This window comes from Protobothrops mucrosquamatus, unplaced genomic scaffold, assembly GCF_001527695.2.
Source record: "Protobothrops mucrosquamatus isolate PMUCROS unplaced genomic scaffold, P.Mucros_1.0 scaffold2910, whole genome shotgun sequence".
NCBI classification, from domain to species: domain Eukaryota; kingdom Metazoa; phylum Chordata; class Lepidosauria; order Squamata; family Viperidae; genus Protobothrops; species Protobothrops mucrosquamatus.
The window spans coordinates 199,103-216,374 of NW_015388936.1; the positions used below are offsets into that span (position 1 = coordinate 199,103).

Genomic DNA, 17,272 nt, shown 5'->3' on the forward strand with positions numbered 1-17,272 from the left:
ATTAAAATTATACTTAAAATCGTCCCTAAATAAAATCCTCCTTAGGTCAGGCCCGCTTGCTGGAAAAGCCATGTCTTGAGGGCGCGGCGGAAAGTAAGGAGATCCGGAATCATCCGGATCTCGGGGGGTAGTTCGTTCCAGAGGGTGGGGGCACCCACAGAGAAGGCCCTCCCCCTGGGGGTCGCCAGCCGACACTGTTAGGGAGGGTCCCTTCTGAGCTTTCTCCCCCCCCCCTCATTATGGAGCTGTGGGCTATGTTGTCCTTTAGCTGACTGCTCTTAGCAGCATCTCTTCCCCGTTTCCCTCCCCACCCCAAGGTCATTCCCACATACCATTACAACGGGGAAGCAAGCAGCAGGTAGGTTGCAAATGGCAATTACTGACGGCAGGGAACTGCAAACTCATGGGATTCACCTAATAACAACAACTGGAACTGTGGATACTGCCACTATAAGTTGGCATGGTCATGTGATGTCACACTTTATGACTGTGCTGCTTAGCGATGGAATCGCGGTCTCAGTTACTGTTGTAAACCAAGGACTACCAGCCTATCACTACCACCTCCATTCAAAAATTGTGGAATATAACTTCTGGTGCCAAATGGACATGTTTTTTTTTTAAAAAACTGGGTGTTGAAGTCCACCCGTCTTAAAGTTGCCAAGGTTGAGAAACTCTGCCCTGAAGGCAGACTGGCAAGAACCGAGTGCAGACAGCCAACGCAGTCCTGGGCTTCATCAATGAGGGATAGTTTCCAGATCATGTGACGTGTAAGTGCCTCTTTATACTGCAGTAGTGTGAGAACACACTTGGAATAGTGTCCAGTTCTGCTCACAGTACAAAAAGGATGCTGAGAATCTAGATCAGGGGGTCTTCAAACTTGGCCCTTTTATGACTTGTGGACTTCAACTCCCAGAATTCCTCAGCCAGCTTGCCAAACCAAAGTATTTCCTTCAAATTTGCTTTTGGAAAAATTAAAAGCATCCGATTAAAGAAAATTGTTCAAAATGAAAACAGCACACTTTTTGCATCGCTTCAGTGTTCCATTAGAATATTTTGGGATGGCAAAATCAGGAAAAATATGACCAGATGCTGAAACAGTTGCAAATTGCCTAAATGGTAGTAAGATTCTTGTCACTACAAAGCAGGGTTAATCCTTTTTTTTTCAGAGAGAAAATTCAGATTGCAGGATTCAAGGCACTGGAAGAAGAGAAATATCAGGGTGATCAGCAAAAATGATCAATAATTGCAGGGAAATCGGTTTGGTCCATGGTAGCTAAAAACCAGAGAGCCTGGTAGTATCTTTTTAACACTAGTAAATGTTATTAGAAAGTGTAAGCTTTTGTGAGCTGCAGGTTATGCCTTTAAATAAAAATTGTCACTCTAAAACAGTGTTTCTCAGTCTTGGCAACTTTGAAGTGAGGACTTCAACTCCCAGAATTCCCCAGCCAGCATTCTGGGAGTTGAAGTCCACACCTCTTAAAGTTGGCAAGGCTGAAAATCACTGCTCTAAAATGATGCTGACCCGATTTTTTTTAATGACAAAGCGACTGTCCTTCTAAGGCCATATTACGATCTGAGCTTTCATAATTCCCTTCCCTCCACCTCACAGGGCCAATGGGATAAGGCTAATGGGAACTGTAGTCCAGCAATTTCAGAATGCCGATCGCTCACCAGGAATATTCCGGGCCTAATTTTAACACTAAATTTCTGCTTTGCAGTTTTTCAATGATTCGTTTTCCTTAATATTTCCCACGTCACAAACTCCATTAAGTTTTTTTCTACTATACTGGAGGGACCGTTTGCTCCGCAGGCAAAGTTTGAACCCAGAAACCTGTTCAGGATGCATCCGTATCTTCAGGGGTCTGCAGGAAAGATTCAGGCAGCCTCCCACTGCCTGTCTTGCACTAAGACACGATTAATCACAGTTTGCTGAAAAAGCAGTAATTGGTCACATTGAACCATGAGAAATTATAAACCATGACTTACAGATCACCAATGCAAGAAGCCAGAACCAACCTATCACAGCATCATGGTTTAGATTGTGCAAAGCCAGTTTATTTGGTAAAGTGGTTGTGTTTCCCCTCAAACTGTCTATAAAGGATGTGATGTCCCTGAAAAAGGTAACTGGGTAAGCTTTTAGGACTAATTTTTAACCGGGAAATAATACACACTTAGAGAAGGTACACCTTTATGGAAAAATATTGATTACTCCAGCCCAAAGTGAAGTAGAACATACCCACATAATTAAGGTATTATTATTTTGGTTGCTGTAAGAAAAACTGTAACAGATCAACCTCTCACAAAATCCTTGGAACTAAGACCTACTCCAATTTAGGTCTTCACTGCACTTAGCCTGAATTTATGTACTTTTGTGCTGCAATCACAATTCTCTCTATCTTATTTCTTCTATCAATACCAACGTCTTGCTTTTTAATATTCAAACATGGCCAATAAAAGTCACTTCACCTTATTCCTCCATGAGGTCAATTTCAAAAACTTTGCTCTTTGATAAAACAAAAATTCCGTCTCAATAACATCTCCCAAAACTATACTTGTAAGGAGAAGTCGTCTTCGATTCACTGAAGTAAAATTTTATAGAAAATTTTTATTCAACATACAACATTTTTTTTTCCAGCCATAAAAGGCAATATACAGGAAGAATCATTGCACACTGTAGCTACAGAAACAAAATAAAATGAAACAAAATGGGGGAAGGAGGAAAAGAGAAAGAAGAGGAGATAAGAATGAAGGAAGGGATGAAGATAAAGAATATGAAAATAAAGGAGAAAATAGGGAAGGGAGTGTAAATGGCAGATTCTAGCTTTACCCACTCAAAAAGAAGAAAAAAAGTAGATAGACCACAAAGGTTGCCATTAGCTCCAAACTAAAACAGGAGAGGAGGCTGGGACCGAAATAAAACTACACACAATGAATATTGACATCTGAGGAATTCACTGGCAGACTCCCCCTGCCCCCCCTCCCCGCCAAAAAGCAAAATCTCCAAGTGTTAAATTGTACATGTTCCTTTGTTAAATATACAATTCCATTTTCTGCCCCCTCCCAAGCTCCCTGCCCCTTTTTACAAAGTCAACAGCTTACTAAATGCTAGTGAACGTGCCCTCAGTGCGAAAAAGCGAGTTTGCTCGTCTTCCCGGATTAGCTAAAATTCAGTATAAATCGGGTGATTTCCCCCCACACCCTTCTGCAATCCCACTGAGATGCCGGCCGCTATACCCGGACATTATTTCATAATCAAAAGGTTTCCTTCTTCTGAGCAAGTTTCCAAAAGGAATATTAAAGATGCCATGGCTCTTTTGAGGATTTTGAGGTCTTCCTTGGCAAAAAGCGATGTGGGGGGAGTGAAGGGGGAAACTCTGACTCAAAAGTCTTTTATTTAAAACAATAATAATAATAATAATAATATCATAAGAATAAAAAGAGAACTCCTAGGCTGATTGAAAAGACGTTTCTCCCCCGAATAAGTGCCAACAGTGTACACAATGAAGTAGAGATTGCTATTTATTGATGATGTGAGTTTCTCTTCGCATTTACAAATGCACAAAAATTTCATTTAAAGTATATAACTGAAGGAAAGAAATCAAACGTGAGCCTAACCACAGTGCCAGCTAGCTGCAGTGATGGCAGGTACCACGCATCGGGGGAGAGGATTTGGGGGGGTGGGGGAGGAGAGAAAGGAGGGAGGGGTAGGGCAGCCCGCACAGACTGTGCCCATAAAGGTACTACAGACAAAGAGTTTGCCAATGTCAACGGTCCTATTCAACCCTTCCCTTGTTTTATGCTGACCATCTTGCCTGCTTTACATTTCCCATAAAAACTCTCATTGGCACCCGAGCTTTTTTTTTGTTATAAAACACCTTCATTTTTTGTTTTTGCTCAAAAATAAAATAAAATTGAGGGCAGTCAATAATAGATACAGAGAAGCCAAACAGAACAGCCTCAAAATAAAATTAATAAATCAGCAGCAAATTGTCTTGCTGGAGACTCCCGATCTCAAGTGCACGTGTACCAAAAGTCCTACAGTTGTTAAAAAGGTGCGCGCACGCACACACACACACACACACACGCACGCGCACACACACACGCGCGCACGCACACACACACTTATTGTTGCCCCTTTTGCCTCGAACAAACTGGAGAGGGTAAGTCAGTTATGGATTTTAATAGCTTTTTCAAGGTACGTGTAGCGGCTTCTCTTTGGGGCTTTGTTGAAATGATCGAGGCCGAGCCATGGCCTGGGATGGGACATGTTGCCTGCAGAAAGAAAGAGGAAGCATGAATTAAGTTTCTGGAGGGTGGCTGTGACACTCGACAAGTCCTGAGGAATTGTGACACAGATCCCGCCCACCTTCCGGCAAAGAAGGAGTCTCAAACCTCAAGTAGCTCCCACTTCCTTGGAAACACACACATGCGTGCAAGAGAGAGAGAGAGCACGCACGCACACACCACACCCGCCCAGCCTCCAAATGAAGATAAACGGACTCTCACCGGGTTGGGGCTCAAAATCTTTCAAGTTCACTTCATATTCGTCTTCATTAAGATACTGGTGCCGGCCCATCATTACAATAGCAAACTTAAACTTCAAAGAGAAAAAAACAACAACAACAGATTTCTTTACTGAATTTCAGTGACTAGACTGCAACAAAAATTGGGTCACAAGAGAAAACAATAAACCTTTGGAAAGATATTTCAACAATCGCCGACTCTATGGGACGAGGGCTGGGGAGAAGTCGGCTAAGAGGAAAAGCAAAAAACAAAACAAAACAAATAAAAACCAAACCAAACCAAAAAAACCCCTGGGTCTCCAAGGTTGACTTTACTGAGCAAGCACAGGTGGTCCTCGACTCACGACAGTTCATTTAGTGACCGAAGTTAGAATGGCATCGAAAAAAGTGACTGATGACGCTTTTCACACTGCAGCATCCCCATGGTCATGTGATCAAAATTCAGCTGCTTGACAACTGACTCATACTTATGACGGTTGCAGTGTCCCGGGGTCACACGGTCCCCTTTTGCGACCTTCTGACAAGCACAGTCAGTGTGGGGAAGCTGCATTCACTTAATGACTGTGTTACTAATTTAACAACTGCAACGATTCACTTAACAACCCTGGCAGGAAAGATCGTAAAATGGAGGCAAAACTCACTTAACAAATGTCTCACTCGGTCACAGAAACATTGGGCTCAACTGTGGTCGTTAAGTCGAGGACTGCCTGTTATCTTTGGGGAAATTATCGCGGGGCGGTTCCCCCCTTTGTCATCCTAGCCCAGGGGTGGGGAACCTTGGCTCTTTTATGACTGGTGGACTTCAATTCCCAGAATTCCTGAGCCAGCCATGCTGAGGAAAAGGGAGAGGTTTCCAAGCTGAGCCATGCTGGCTCAGGAATTCTGGGAGTTGAAGTCCACCAGTCATAAAAGAGCCGAGGGGTTCCCTACCCCTGTCCTAGCCTTTCACCTTTGGGCCCATTGTGGGGCAAGAGGCCTTTGCGTGACTCTCGAGCATCCAACAGTTGACAGTCTGGTTGTGAGATATTCCCTCCCAACCCCCAAAAGTGGAGGCAAAGTAAGCCCCAGAGAAGTATCTGCTTGGGAAGGGGGGGGGGAGGGAAAGGAGAAATACACAGTCCTCAACTTATGACTGGTCACTTAATCATTCAGAGTTATGACAGGTTCCTTCCCACCCCCCCTCCAAAAAGCTGCTTGTAACCCATTTTTGAAGTTAGGACAACTGGAGACCCCTTCTGCGGCCGCGTGATCACATTTTGGGTGTTTGGCAGCTTGGTTCACCCCTTAGGCCCATTTGCCGCATCCCATAGTTATGTGACCGTAATTTACAATTTGTTTCCCTGTCATTTCCAGCAAAAAAAAAATGCCCACTGGGGGAAAAACCATTAGCTCAATGACCACGGTGTTCATTCAACAAAAAGGGAGGAATCCCTGCAGATTTTAATCCACTAGTTGTTGCCAACTTTAGGGGTTGGGGAGTGCTCATCTCCATTTCAAGGCCATTGAGTCACCACTGTCCGAAGACATTTCCACGGTCACGTGGCCAGCATGACGTCAGGGAGCGCTGTTAACTTACCACCAAAGTGGTACCTACTGATCTACTTGCATAGATGCATGCTTTCGACCTGCTAGGCTGTCAGGGGCTGAGGTGAAGAGTGGGACCTCACCCCATCAAGTGGCACTTGAACCTGGGCTACTAGTTTTCCAGCCAACAAGCCCAGGGTCTCGACACCTCAAGTTACAACCACGATGACTTATTTTTATCATTCTCGTCTCTATCCATGCTTTCTCCTCTGTATTAAACCCAATTGTGTTTTACATCTCAAATATAAAATCCAACATTTGAAACATAGAATATTTGAAGTATTTAAATTTACAAAGCAATTCTAGGCAGTTTTATTCAGAAGAATGTAAGCAAGAACTCTATGGAGGGGGGAGAGGAGGTCCTTACAGATTTAATGAAGAATGGTAAATCTGAAGAAGGGACACCTCTTTCTTCTACCTCACTCATGCCAATTCTAACACCCATCACACTGTGCAGAGTAACAGGCATTCTATCTCAGATCAATACCTTTTCAAATTCCTTCTCTTGGATGTCCAGGACTGTCTGAATCCTCTTCATCACTTCTCGAAAATGTTCACCCTAGAAGCATCAGAATTCCAGAAATACACATTAATTCTAGCACGTTAAAGAAGACCAAGCATATATTGTGCTAGTAAACTGTAGTTCTCTGTTTGTTTTATACATCTGAAATGATGCTTACTGACGTTGAAAGTTTGTTTTGTGTGCCTGTACTGTATAAAAGTTGAACAACTGCGCGTACACATTTATAAACATTCATGCACACCCATGCTTGCACACTAAGTTTACTACCTAAAAATATTGACCAAAAATTATGGTGAGGGGCTTGGAGTGAACAATAATAAGAATTTTGTGAGACTTGATCAGTTACTGGTTTGGGAAGACCATCCATCGCTTTTGGGTCTCCAGTGCAACAGAATTTCTCTTCTGGTAACACAGACTCAATACAACAACAGTGTCTACTACAACACAACCCACCTGGTGTATCCTTAGCAAGAAAGGGGTGCCAAATGTCCCAAAAACCTCTTTCTGGAAATGAGCCACTGTGATTAGCATCTCATTCTCCTTATCAAGTTCCACCTGGTCCAAAGGAATTTCCTACGGCAACAAAGATCAATGCAAGATGCTGGTTAGGAAGAACTGTCCAACAGCAGCATAAGCAGGAGAGTTGAAAAGCATGGGAGTAATAGAATCAGAGCTTCTGAAACCAAAGCAAGATGCAGACATTGGATTAGAAAGCATCTGCAAGATCTCAAGGTGAGCAGAGACAAAGCTCCCTCAGGCACTTCATCAGCCCTTGGGGCTCTCTTTTTATCCCCACCCTTTACAAAATTTATTAATTCTGGTAATCTCTAGCCTGACGAAAATGATGATATCAAAAGCTTGTCTCATCCAATCAATCAAATGAACTGGAGAGAGCGATTATATTACAGTTTGGGGACTACCGCCTCCTGGGAAAAAAACTTGCCAGCATGCTCTCTCCTCCCCTCTCCCCCCACCCCAATTTTAAGAGGGGAACCTCCTCCTTTTTTCTTTAAAGGGCTCCTGTGTTGCAATGTTAGATCTACTGCATCAGTTCAGATCTGGTCTAAGGATTTTGGTCCTAGAGGCAGATAAACCAAACAAGCACCTGCTCCTGAAAACAAATTAGTACAAAACACACAGGTGTATGGATGACAACTCCCAGAATTCCCCAGCCACCATGCTGGGCTGGCTGGGGAATTTTGGATATTGAAGTCCACACATCTTGAAGTTGAGGTTGAGAAACGCAGATCTGACAACAATTCTCCCTGAAGCAGCTTTATTACAGTTGATCATTTCAGTGAGGCCTGCGGGAGAAGCTCTTTATGAGGCCCCTTTCCTACACCTCATCTAACTTTTCCTAACAAAAGCAATTTCCCCTCTTGCCTTCTTTGCATACATGGGCCTCAGAACCCCGTAAATGGGGTAGGACCCATTGGGAATTAATGGATTTTCTCAACTGCATCATGAGGAAACGGGTAATTCACCTAACTATGGTTTACTGAACAAGTCACAATAGCCTGGATTGTGCATTACAACGAACATCGAACAAAGCACATTGGGGTTGAATTCAAAGGAGGGACCCAGCCATGAAACCTGCTTGGCCCACGGCCCCGGCCTTTCCAAGGACCTGGTAGTCATGTTTGACACTGTCTCAATACTGACCTCTATTCGAAATGTCCGACTGGTTGCTGGAGATAAGCACTCTAGTAATTCATCTTCCTGATGGACACCAATGATTTTGTAACTTACAATTTCTAGCAGCCTTAACAAGAGAAAGACGGTGTAAGAATACTCACAAACTCACAACTGAACTCCTGAGGAAGTCCTGTTTCTTTGGACAGAACTTAGTGCAGGAGGCGAGATGACTTTTAGAAAGATGCATTCCAATCTGGCTCAACACGCATTTTTACAACTGATAAAACGTAGCCCGGTAAAGAGAAAGAATTAAAAACATTTTCAAATTGGTAATCAAATTAAGGTTTAGCTTTCCTAATTTGTTCAAGTATACTTTCCGCTTTCTGTAGATCTCTGGAGCAGGGGGAAAATCTTTTAATTAAATAAAGAAAACACTTGCCTTAATTTCCCTGAACCTCTTTCAGCAAGTTCTACAGCTTTTTTACATTCATCTAGTAAGTCTCGCACGCATCCATGTTTATCTGGATATAGTGTTATTTCCTAAAAAAGTTAAGATGGGGGAAGGGAGGAAGAGAGGGAGAGGGAGAGGGAGAGGGAGAGGGAGGGAGAGAGAGAGAGAAAAGCAGAAGCCAATAATTAATTGCTATATAATGCAAAAGGAAAGTTAGAAGGAACAAGTTCTCGAGTTATATACAAATGCTAAAACTTACCAAGTTTGTTTGATATTACAAAAGAACCACTAAAATGGAAGTAGGCTACATTGCATACAAATAATGTTCTAGGTATCCAATAGGATTTGCAGAAGAAAAAATATTGAATAAAAAAAAGAGCTTTGGATAGTGAGATGGGCAGCATATAAATTTAACGAACAACAAGTTAATTCATTTCATCTTTGTGCAAACAAAAGGAGACTTGTGGAATTAGAACACTACCGAGCAATTATTCAGTTAAGTTTATGTATGGAGGTGAAAAGCTAAGTAACAACAACAAATCCCTAGATCTGTTAGAGATAAAAATTCTGATTTGCCCCTCAAATACTCTTATTACCAGAATTCTGAAATTGGTAAACATTTTGTAATTTATAAGACAAATAAGTGAGTAACACAAATTAAAAAAAAATGAATAAAACTTGCTATTTGATCATTCTGAACACTACAACATACGAAAGGGCTTACCTCTTCCCTAAATTGGCTGTTTAGCCATATGCACTTAAAACTTCTCCTGTTTTCAAAGTCTGTGATTTTCATTTTAAGCTATGGAGAGTTGGGGGGGGGGGGAGAAAAGACACTATTTTAATCATACTGAAAAACAAGCCAAAACAAACAAGACTGCAGAGGTAACGAAAGCCCCTACCTGCTGATAATAAAGTTTCTTGGGTTGTCTGGGTTTGAAGAACTGCAGGAGATCTCTTAAGGTTCCATCATAATTATGCCTAAGAGGGTTACCCGGACCATCCCTGTAACTAAAAATCAGATAGACAGAGAAGCAGAAAAAAAGAAATCTCACTTTAAAATACTTTCTGCACATTTTAATTGGTTTTTTTTCTGTAATCAGTCTTTAGTATGTTATATATTCTGTTTGATATCAATTATGATTTTTCCCTGCCCTTCAAATAAAGAGGGGGAGCCCTAGTGGCTCAATGGTTAGAATGCAGTATTGCAGACTAATTCTGCCCACCAGCAGCAGCTCGATCCTGGCCGGTTCAAGATTGACTCAGCCTTCCATCCTTCTCAGGTCGGTAAAATGAGGACCCAGATAGCTGGGGCCAACAGGCTGACTCTATAAACCACTCAGAGAGGGCTGTAAAGCACTGTGAAGCAGTATATAAGTCCAAGTGCTATATACAGGTTTTACAGAATCTACAGACATTTATCACCTTGTGGAAAACATATTTTAAAAATCATGCTACTTAAAAAGTATGCACGTTGATCCATGATGAAGATCACCAACTTGGAAAGAATGTTTAACCAGAACGTCAATTGCACCAGGATATATATTACACAGAGTTATGTGCAGTGTGAACCAAAATCCAATTAACCTGTAGAAAATTTCCAGCTATGCAAAATGTTGCAAATTACCTTTTCTGTGCACAATTGGCATTCTCTCCCCAAATCCAGGATTCTACCCTGGAGATTTTTGGCATCAGGAATATACATGAGATATCATTTTCCCGCATTTGTAGTTTTCAGCATCTACATTACAACGTGAACCAGACAATACATTTGATCAACATCTCTTACCCTTGGGACTTGAAAAACTGCAACAGCATAGGGTCAGTATTAAGCCTTTGAGCCACTGTCTTTGCAACCTGAGAAGATTAAAAAAAAGAGAGAGAGAAGAGAGAAAATGAGCTGAATTTTCGTAAACAATGGAACAGCTTCCCTCCCAGAGTTGTGGATTTAGAAATTTTGACTTTACTCCATACCACATTATTTGAATCCAACAGGGGTACGGAGAAGGGAATAAATACCTGAAAATAATTCATTCTGTTGGACAATGTGACAACGAAACCAGGATCATTGGGGATAGTTTTATCACAAAAGATGACGTCAACTCGGTGGTAGAGGTCTCGGAAGTATTCTTTTGCTGTCGCTAATTCACTGTTGTCGTTTTCAGGGTCATCCCTTGTAAGCAGAAATTTTTTTTTAATTACACAAAAAATGTTGAAATACTGAAAAGGTGATCGAAATCTGTAGCTCCTGGTCAACCTTTAAAAATTATTCTGTCCAAGTGAACAGACCTGTGCTATAAAAAGTAATTTGAACAGTGAACTACTAAAATAATGTACACATGCTAAAAAGAACAAAAATGAGAGTGAACTGTTTTTTTTAAATAATTTCATAAAGAAATAATTGTAATCACAAATTGTAGCCAGCCAACATAGCCGATCACTCAACAAAATTCCAACAGATTATGAGCAAAATGGGATGAACATTGTTTTGAGTAGATATCTCACTTAGAATGATGCTCTGCCAGAGTATTTCAAGTAAACTGCATCCCACTAGAATGAAATTTGAGAAACGTTGAGTGTTTCACTAGACAATAGGTAAGTAGTTGAAACAAATACTTTACTCCTTCAGTTGTTGTACTGAGGTCACAATATTAAAAGCAGTAGTACTCTTACTACCTCCATCACGTAATTATCAAAAAGTTGACAATGGAGATCATTTTTAAATGTTGTTAAACTTTGAATAGACAGGAGGCAAAAAAGGCACGCCTAAATTGTTAAAAGAGAGGTCCAACCTGGATCTAAGGAGAAATCTCATGAGAGAGAGAACAACTAACCCAGGGGTAGCCAACCTTGGCTCTTTTATGACTCATGGACTTCAACTCCCAGAATTCCTGAGCCAGCTCTGGGAGTTGAAGTCCACGAGTCATAAAAGAGCCAAGGTTGCCTACCCCTGAACTAACCAATGGAACAAGCTTCCCTCCCCGAGTTTTGGGCGCTCCATTGCTGGAGGTTTTCCAGAAAAGTTTGGACAAACATTTGACAGGCATGATATAAGGTCTCCTTCTTTGAGTAGGGGGTTGGACTAGAAGACCTCCGAGGTCCCTCCAGCCCTAGGATTCTATAACGGTTGTTTCCATTGTTTGCTATAAGAAATTACATTGGATTGTAGGCATCACTCACACATAGCCTACATTTGTTCCTACGACAAAAACAAATGAAAGGTATAAAGGCTTCTTTCTGGTACCCCCCTTTTTCCTCCAATAGAATATCCTAAATCACATGGGATATGAGGTGTCCTGTCCACCACCCCCCCTCCGGCCTGGAAAAATGGTTGTTTTGTACTTAGAAGGTTTCAATGGTAAAATGTTTTGCTTATCCCTGTTTTCTCTTAAGATAGTGGTGGATTTAGGTCAGGGGTAGGCAACCTTGGCTCTTTTATGACTCGTGGACTTCAACTCCCAGAATTCCTGAGCCAGCCACGCTAACTCAGGAATGCTGGGAGTTGAAGTCCACGAGTCATAAAAGAGCCAAGGTTGCCTACCCCTGATTTAGGTGTATTGGACTACACCCTCCAAACCCATATTGATTGGGCTGCTGGAGGTTATGGAGGCTGAAATTGCACACATCCAAAAGGACATTCCATTGGGAGAACCTGGGATTGAAATTTTCAGAGTTCTTGCACAAAAATGGTGACAAGCCTACTTTTGAAATACTATGATGTCACCGTCCATGAGTTCGTCAAGAGCTTTGTCAAGGGAAACATCATAGTCTTGAATTCTCTCTGTTAAATTCGGTTTAACTTCCTGGAAAATAAACAAACAAGACAAGAAATTAAGGGACTAGTTATCCTAATTAAGGAGAAATAGCTCAGTTTCAATCCTAAATAAAAATTGCATATTCTTTTTGTATAGGTAGTTATAGTACACATACATCAGTATTCTGCATCATACAGTACATTTAACAGCTATTCCTGAAGGATAAAAATGTACTCTAACTAAGCCATGCACTGAAGATAACTTTGAGTTACAAACACTAACAAATGTATTCCAGCATTAGCTCTGAGGGATCTATCCAACTTCTATTTTGGAAAGAACAAAAGTAAAATGATTAGCCTCTGTGGTTTTTGCAATTTTTTTTTTAATAATATTTTATGAGAGAGGCTTCCCGGAGTCTAGAAAAAGATATGGCAGTTTGTGCAGTGCTACAAGCACGGAAGATCTGCGTGTTTGAGGTATCACTGGGGTAATAAACTTAAAATTGTTAACTAAAGCAAAGATAAGTTACAAGATTTCTGTAACCCAATTTCTCTTTCCCTTTCAATAAATCTGATTAAGGAAAGCTGAGTATCTTTATTTGAGTTCTAAGTTGCTGCTGAGGGTGTGATTCATTTTTAGAGGGTTACCTATATTTTTGTGTTTCGTTAGAACCAACCGAGGCTCTTATACCACTGACAAATTTGTTCTGGCATAACTTTTTATGATGAGACATCGTCAAATATTTTCTTTGTCTCTGTTTTCAGAGGGACTATTCTTGGGTGAAAATGTTGTAAAAACGTAATGTAAAACTTCAATTATATAGATTAACTGAGGTGAAGGAATCATATTACAACCACACAATTCGCTTAATAATTATGGTGACTCAATTTATAATAGAAGTAAATTTTTTTAAGAAGAGGCTAGACAGCCACTTGTCTGAGATTGTATAGGTCAGGAATTGAAGTCCACGAGTCATAAAAGAGCCAAGGTTGCCTACCCCTGGTTTAGGTCCTCTTGCTTGAGTAGGAGGCTGGACTAGAAGACCTCCAAGGTCTCTTCCAGCTCTATTCTATTCTTCTTCTTCTAGAAATTCTGATCTCAATAGTGGCTGTAAGTCAAGAACTACCTGTACTGTATGCAATATTAAAAATTTTTCCATGGGCCACAAAACTGTCTTTATTTATATGGGGACATTGAATGCATGAATGAAGGCGAATCTACATGTCCCAGGATAATGTTGCAGGATCCAATCTGGGTCCTGGTTCTGTGTTCTGCACTTCTGGACTCATACTGGAGCCCATCCTCGGAGAATTTCTCTCTCTGTGCACACATTCTGGTTAAAGAGAAATTCCCCGAGGATGGGCTCCAACAAGTTGGAAAGCTGAGAAGACAAAACTTCTGGTGACCAACCCAGATGGGACTGAATGCAATTCATAATTCACTGATGCGTCTAAAATTGCACCAGGCTCCTTCTTATCCCCTTTTCAACACGTTCCCTTCTACTGATATTGCTGGACGGGGATTTAAAGGGGACTAAAAAAAGGGAGGCTCCAGAGCTTTTGACAGTTGGTGCCTTGTTAAAGAACCTGCATGTTCGCATAATAATTGTATGATTTCAGGAAAACACGTGTTCAAATTAAGAAAACACTTAAAGTTGTGGGTACCACCTTAAACTGAAATGTTTATTTTTTGGGGGGACTGCATGGCAACCAAAACCAGTCTGAAACAGCTTTTTAGCTTTGGCTCCTATGTGATGAAGATCTCTATAGAATGACCAGTTGTCCTTTGACAATTCCCAACCAATATACAGTAACGGCACGTTGCAACAGCAAGTGGGCAACTAAATTTCATTTTTGATGTGTGCCGTTGTGCCCACAGTAAAAAAATGACAATAAAGGTTATCTTATCTTATCAACAGAACTCTTTATAATTTTCCAACCTCTAAAGAAAAGGGAGAGACTCAACCCAGATGGCCAATACTTGTAGCCCAAATTTAACTGAAGGTTGGGTGATCAGCTGACCCCTCAGTTGTTCTCACCAGATGCTTATAAAATCTGGGCAGAGCACCTTCCAGGAGGCCTTAATTCCTTGGGGAAGGACATAAGGAGCTTGAACTTCGCTTGACACTGCAGTTCCCTTAAAAGCAACTCTTTAGCAACCTAGCTGTAGCTTTCTGGCCCACTCCACGGACAACACAACACTGCAGGTCTTGAAATTAACAGTGTGAGCTACTCAGGCCAGTCCTGTATACCAACTTTGAAGATAAAATTCCACAAGCAATGATGATGTCCATAAGAAGCATTCATAACAACATGAGAGCAGCGTATACATGCTGACAGAGTTCTCATTATGTGTTGTTAGCATGTTCGTTCTAACACAAGTGACATAAATGGCCCAATTTTTCTAGGGAAGTGTAAAATGCTTTGGATGCAGAATAGTTGTTCAAAGTGGCTATTCCAATCTCAGAGGAAGTAGTACAATGGTTGCCTGACCTTACTGGTCTGCAGAGAGGGCTGTGAATATTTTCAGAATGTGGAAGTATCAATAATGTCTTATTGCAATCACAGACCAGCATTACAAATGAAAACAAATAAACAGATAAAATAGTGAATTACTATTAGCGGTAGATTATCAGTGGGCAGTTAGGAGTCAGCCTAATTCTGCACACAATATAATGAAATTTAGCCACATTCAGAGAAGCTACTTAGTACTGATCTGTTAACCGCAGTTTTAGATAAAAGAGATCAGTATTTCCCAGGTATTTTATAAGGTGGAGTGTTATAAATTGAGTACGTTGAGTCCTTATAGAAAATTCAGTACAGCAGGATGTCAACTGTGGTTTCAGTGGTCTCTTGTCCACAGGGATGTGGAACTAGTGAAATGCTTCCTGAGGTCACAGCAACCCATTTCAACCTCAAATAATTTGCTATGTCTGATTTTTTCAACAGCCCTAAAAGTTCAAATGCGCTAATTTCCATGCAAGTTTCACAATGCAGAATGACAGATTTTTCAAATGAATTGTTACAAGATGCATTTCATTAAGTTTTTTTTTTTTTAAAGAAACTCTCGATGTAAAAAATTTAAATCGTTGATTGGAACATAATTTGGAAAAACTGCCAAACTTGCAATTCAATCCAAATATTTGGAAAAACAAAGACTTTCATTTAAAAGAAATGTGTTCATATTTGGATTGCTTACAGTTTATTTTGCTGTAAAGACATTCATTCACTCTGACAATATTTCATAACATTCAGCCTTATCTTTTTCCAAGATAAATGTCTTAAAGAATAATTCTACTTTTAAGGAAAAAGTAAATAAATGGCCCAAACCTCATAGAGGATAAGATTAGATTCTTGGGGAAATCCTGCTCTTTCACACATAACTGGCAGCAAGTCACCTTTGGAAGAAGAACAGGAAAAAAAAAATACATATTGCAATTTCTGCTTCTATGGAAAAATACCGGGTCTAGAAATCATTTTAATTATCTAATGTTATGCTTTAGCTCAGCAATCAAACCTAGAGCTGAAAATTAACTTCTCTCATTTTCTCTCACAGATTCTGCAGATAGAGGTAATGTTTACTGTCCTATATTTAATGAGTTAAGACAAATATATGATCTGAAACTACAGAATGTTATTATGCAAACCATAGTATGTGGGGTGGAATCCAGGGCAAGATGGGATTATCTTTTGGCTGAACACAATTCTTGGGGGGCTCTTCATGAGTGACAAAAACATCAAAAACTTACGTATTTTACAGGATATAGGTGTGTAGATATGTCCACAATAATTCAAACTTCGTGTCTTTGGATCATACATTTTCAGGAACAGCATTACATNTCCCACTCCTAACTCACCGAGACGCCGCAGCATGATACCGTGGTCCACGGTATCAAAAGCTGCTGAGAGGTCCAAAAGCACAAGGACAGAGGAATAACCCCTGTCCCGGGCCCTCCAGAGATCATTCACCAACGTGACCAATGCCGTTTCCGTGCTGTGTCCCGGCCTGAAGCCCGACTGGTATGGGTCTAGATAATCTAACTAAGCCATGCACTGGCCCACTCCACGGACAACACAACACTGCAGGTCTTGAAATTAACAGTGTGTGAGCTACTCAGGCCAGTCCTGTATACCAACTTTGAAGATAAAATTCCACAAGCAATGATGACGTCCATAAGAAGCATTCATAACAACATGAGAGCAGTGTATACATGCTGACAGAGTTCTCATTATGTGTTGTTAGCATGTTCGTTCTAACACAAGTGACATAAATGGCCCAATTTTTCTAGGGAAGTGTAAAATGCTTTGGATGCAGAATAGTTGTTCAAAGTGGCTATTCCAATCTCAGAGGAAGTAGTACAATGGTTGCCTGACCTTACTGGTCTGCAGAGAGGGCTGTGAATATTTTCAGAATGTGGAAGTATCAATAATGTTTTATTGCAATCACAGACCAGCATTACAAATGAAAACAAATAAACAGATAAAATAGTGAATTACTATTAGTGGTAGATTATCAGTGGGCAGTTAGGAGTCAGCCTAATTCTGCACACAATATAACGAAATTTAGCCACATTCAGAGAAGCTACTTAGTACTGATCTGTTAACCGCAGTTTTAGATAAAAGAGATCAGTATTTCCCAGGTATTTTATAAGGTGGAGTGTTATAAATTGAGTACGTTGAGTCCTTATAGAAAATTCAGTACAGCAGGATGTCAACTGTGGTTTCAGTGGTCTCTTGTCCACAGGGATGTGGAACTAGTGAAATGCTTCCTGAGATCACAGCAACCCATTTCAACCTCAAAT

The 17,272-nt window shown here is 40.8% G+C and overlaps 1 protein-coding gene across 1 annotated transcript in view; it reads right to left on the reverse strand.

The window, feature by feature from the left end:
- Nucleotides 1-4,164: 4,164 nt before the first annotated feature.
- USP7 (ubiquitin specific peptidase 7) overlaps nucleotides 4,165-17,272 on the reverse strand; it is a gene marked incomplete in the record, with an annotated part of 47,205 nt that continues 34,097 nt past the window's right edge. Inside the window, 11 exon segments of the mRNA XM_015825981.1 lie at nucleotides 4,165-4,272; nucleotides 4,507-4,597; nucleotides 6,595-6,666; nucleotides 7,084-7,203; nucleotides 8,293-8,392; nucleotides 8,705-8,805; nucleotides 9,441-9,518; nucleotides 9,619-9,727; nucleotides 10,506-10,573; nucleotides 10,736-10,889; nucleotides 12,419-12,519. Coding sequence (XP_015681467.1) covers nucleotides 4,166-4,272; nucleotides 4,507-4,597; nucleotides 6,595-6,666; nucleotides 7,084-7,203; nucleotides 8,293-8,392; nucleotides 8,705-8,805; nucleotides 9,441-9,518; nucleotides 9,619-9,727; nucleotides 10,506-10,573; nucleotides 10,736-10,889; nucleotides 12,419-12,519 — 1,101 coding nt within the window.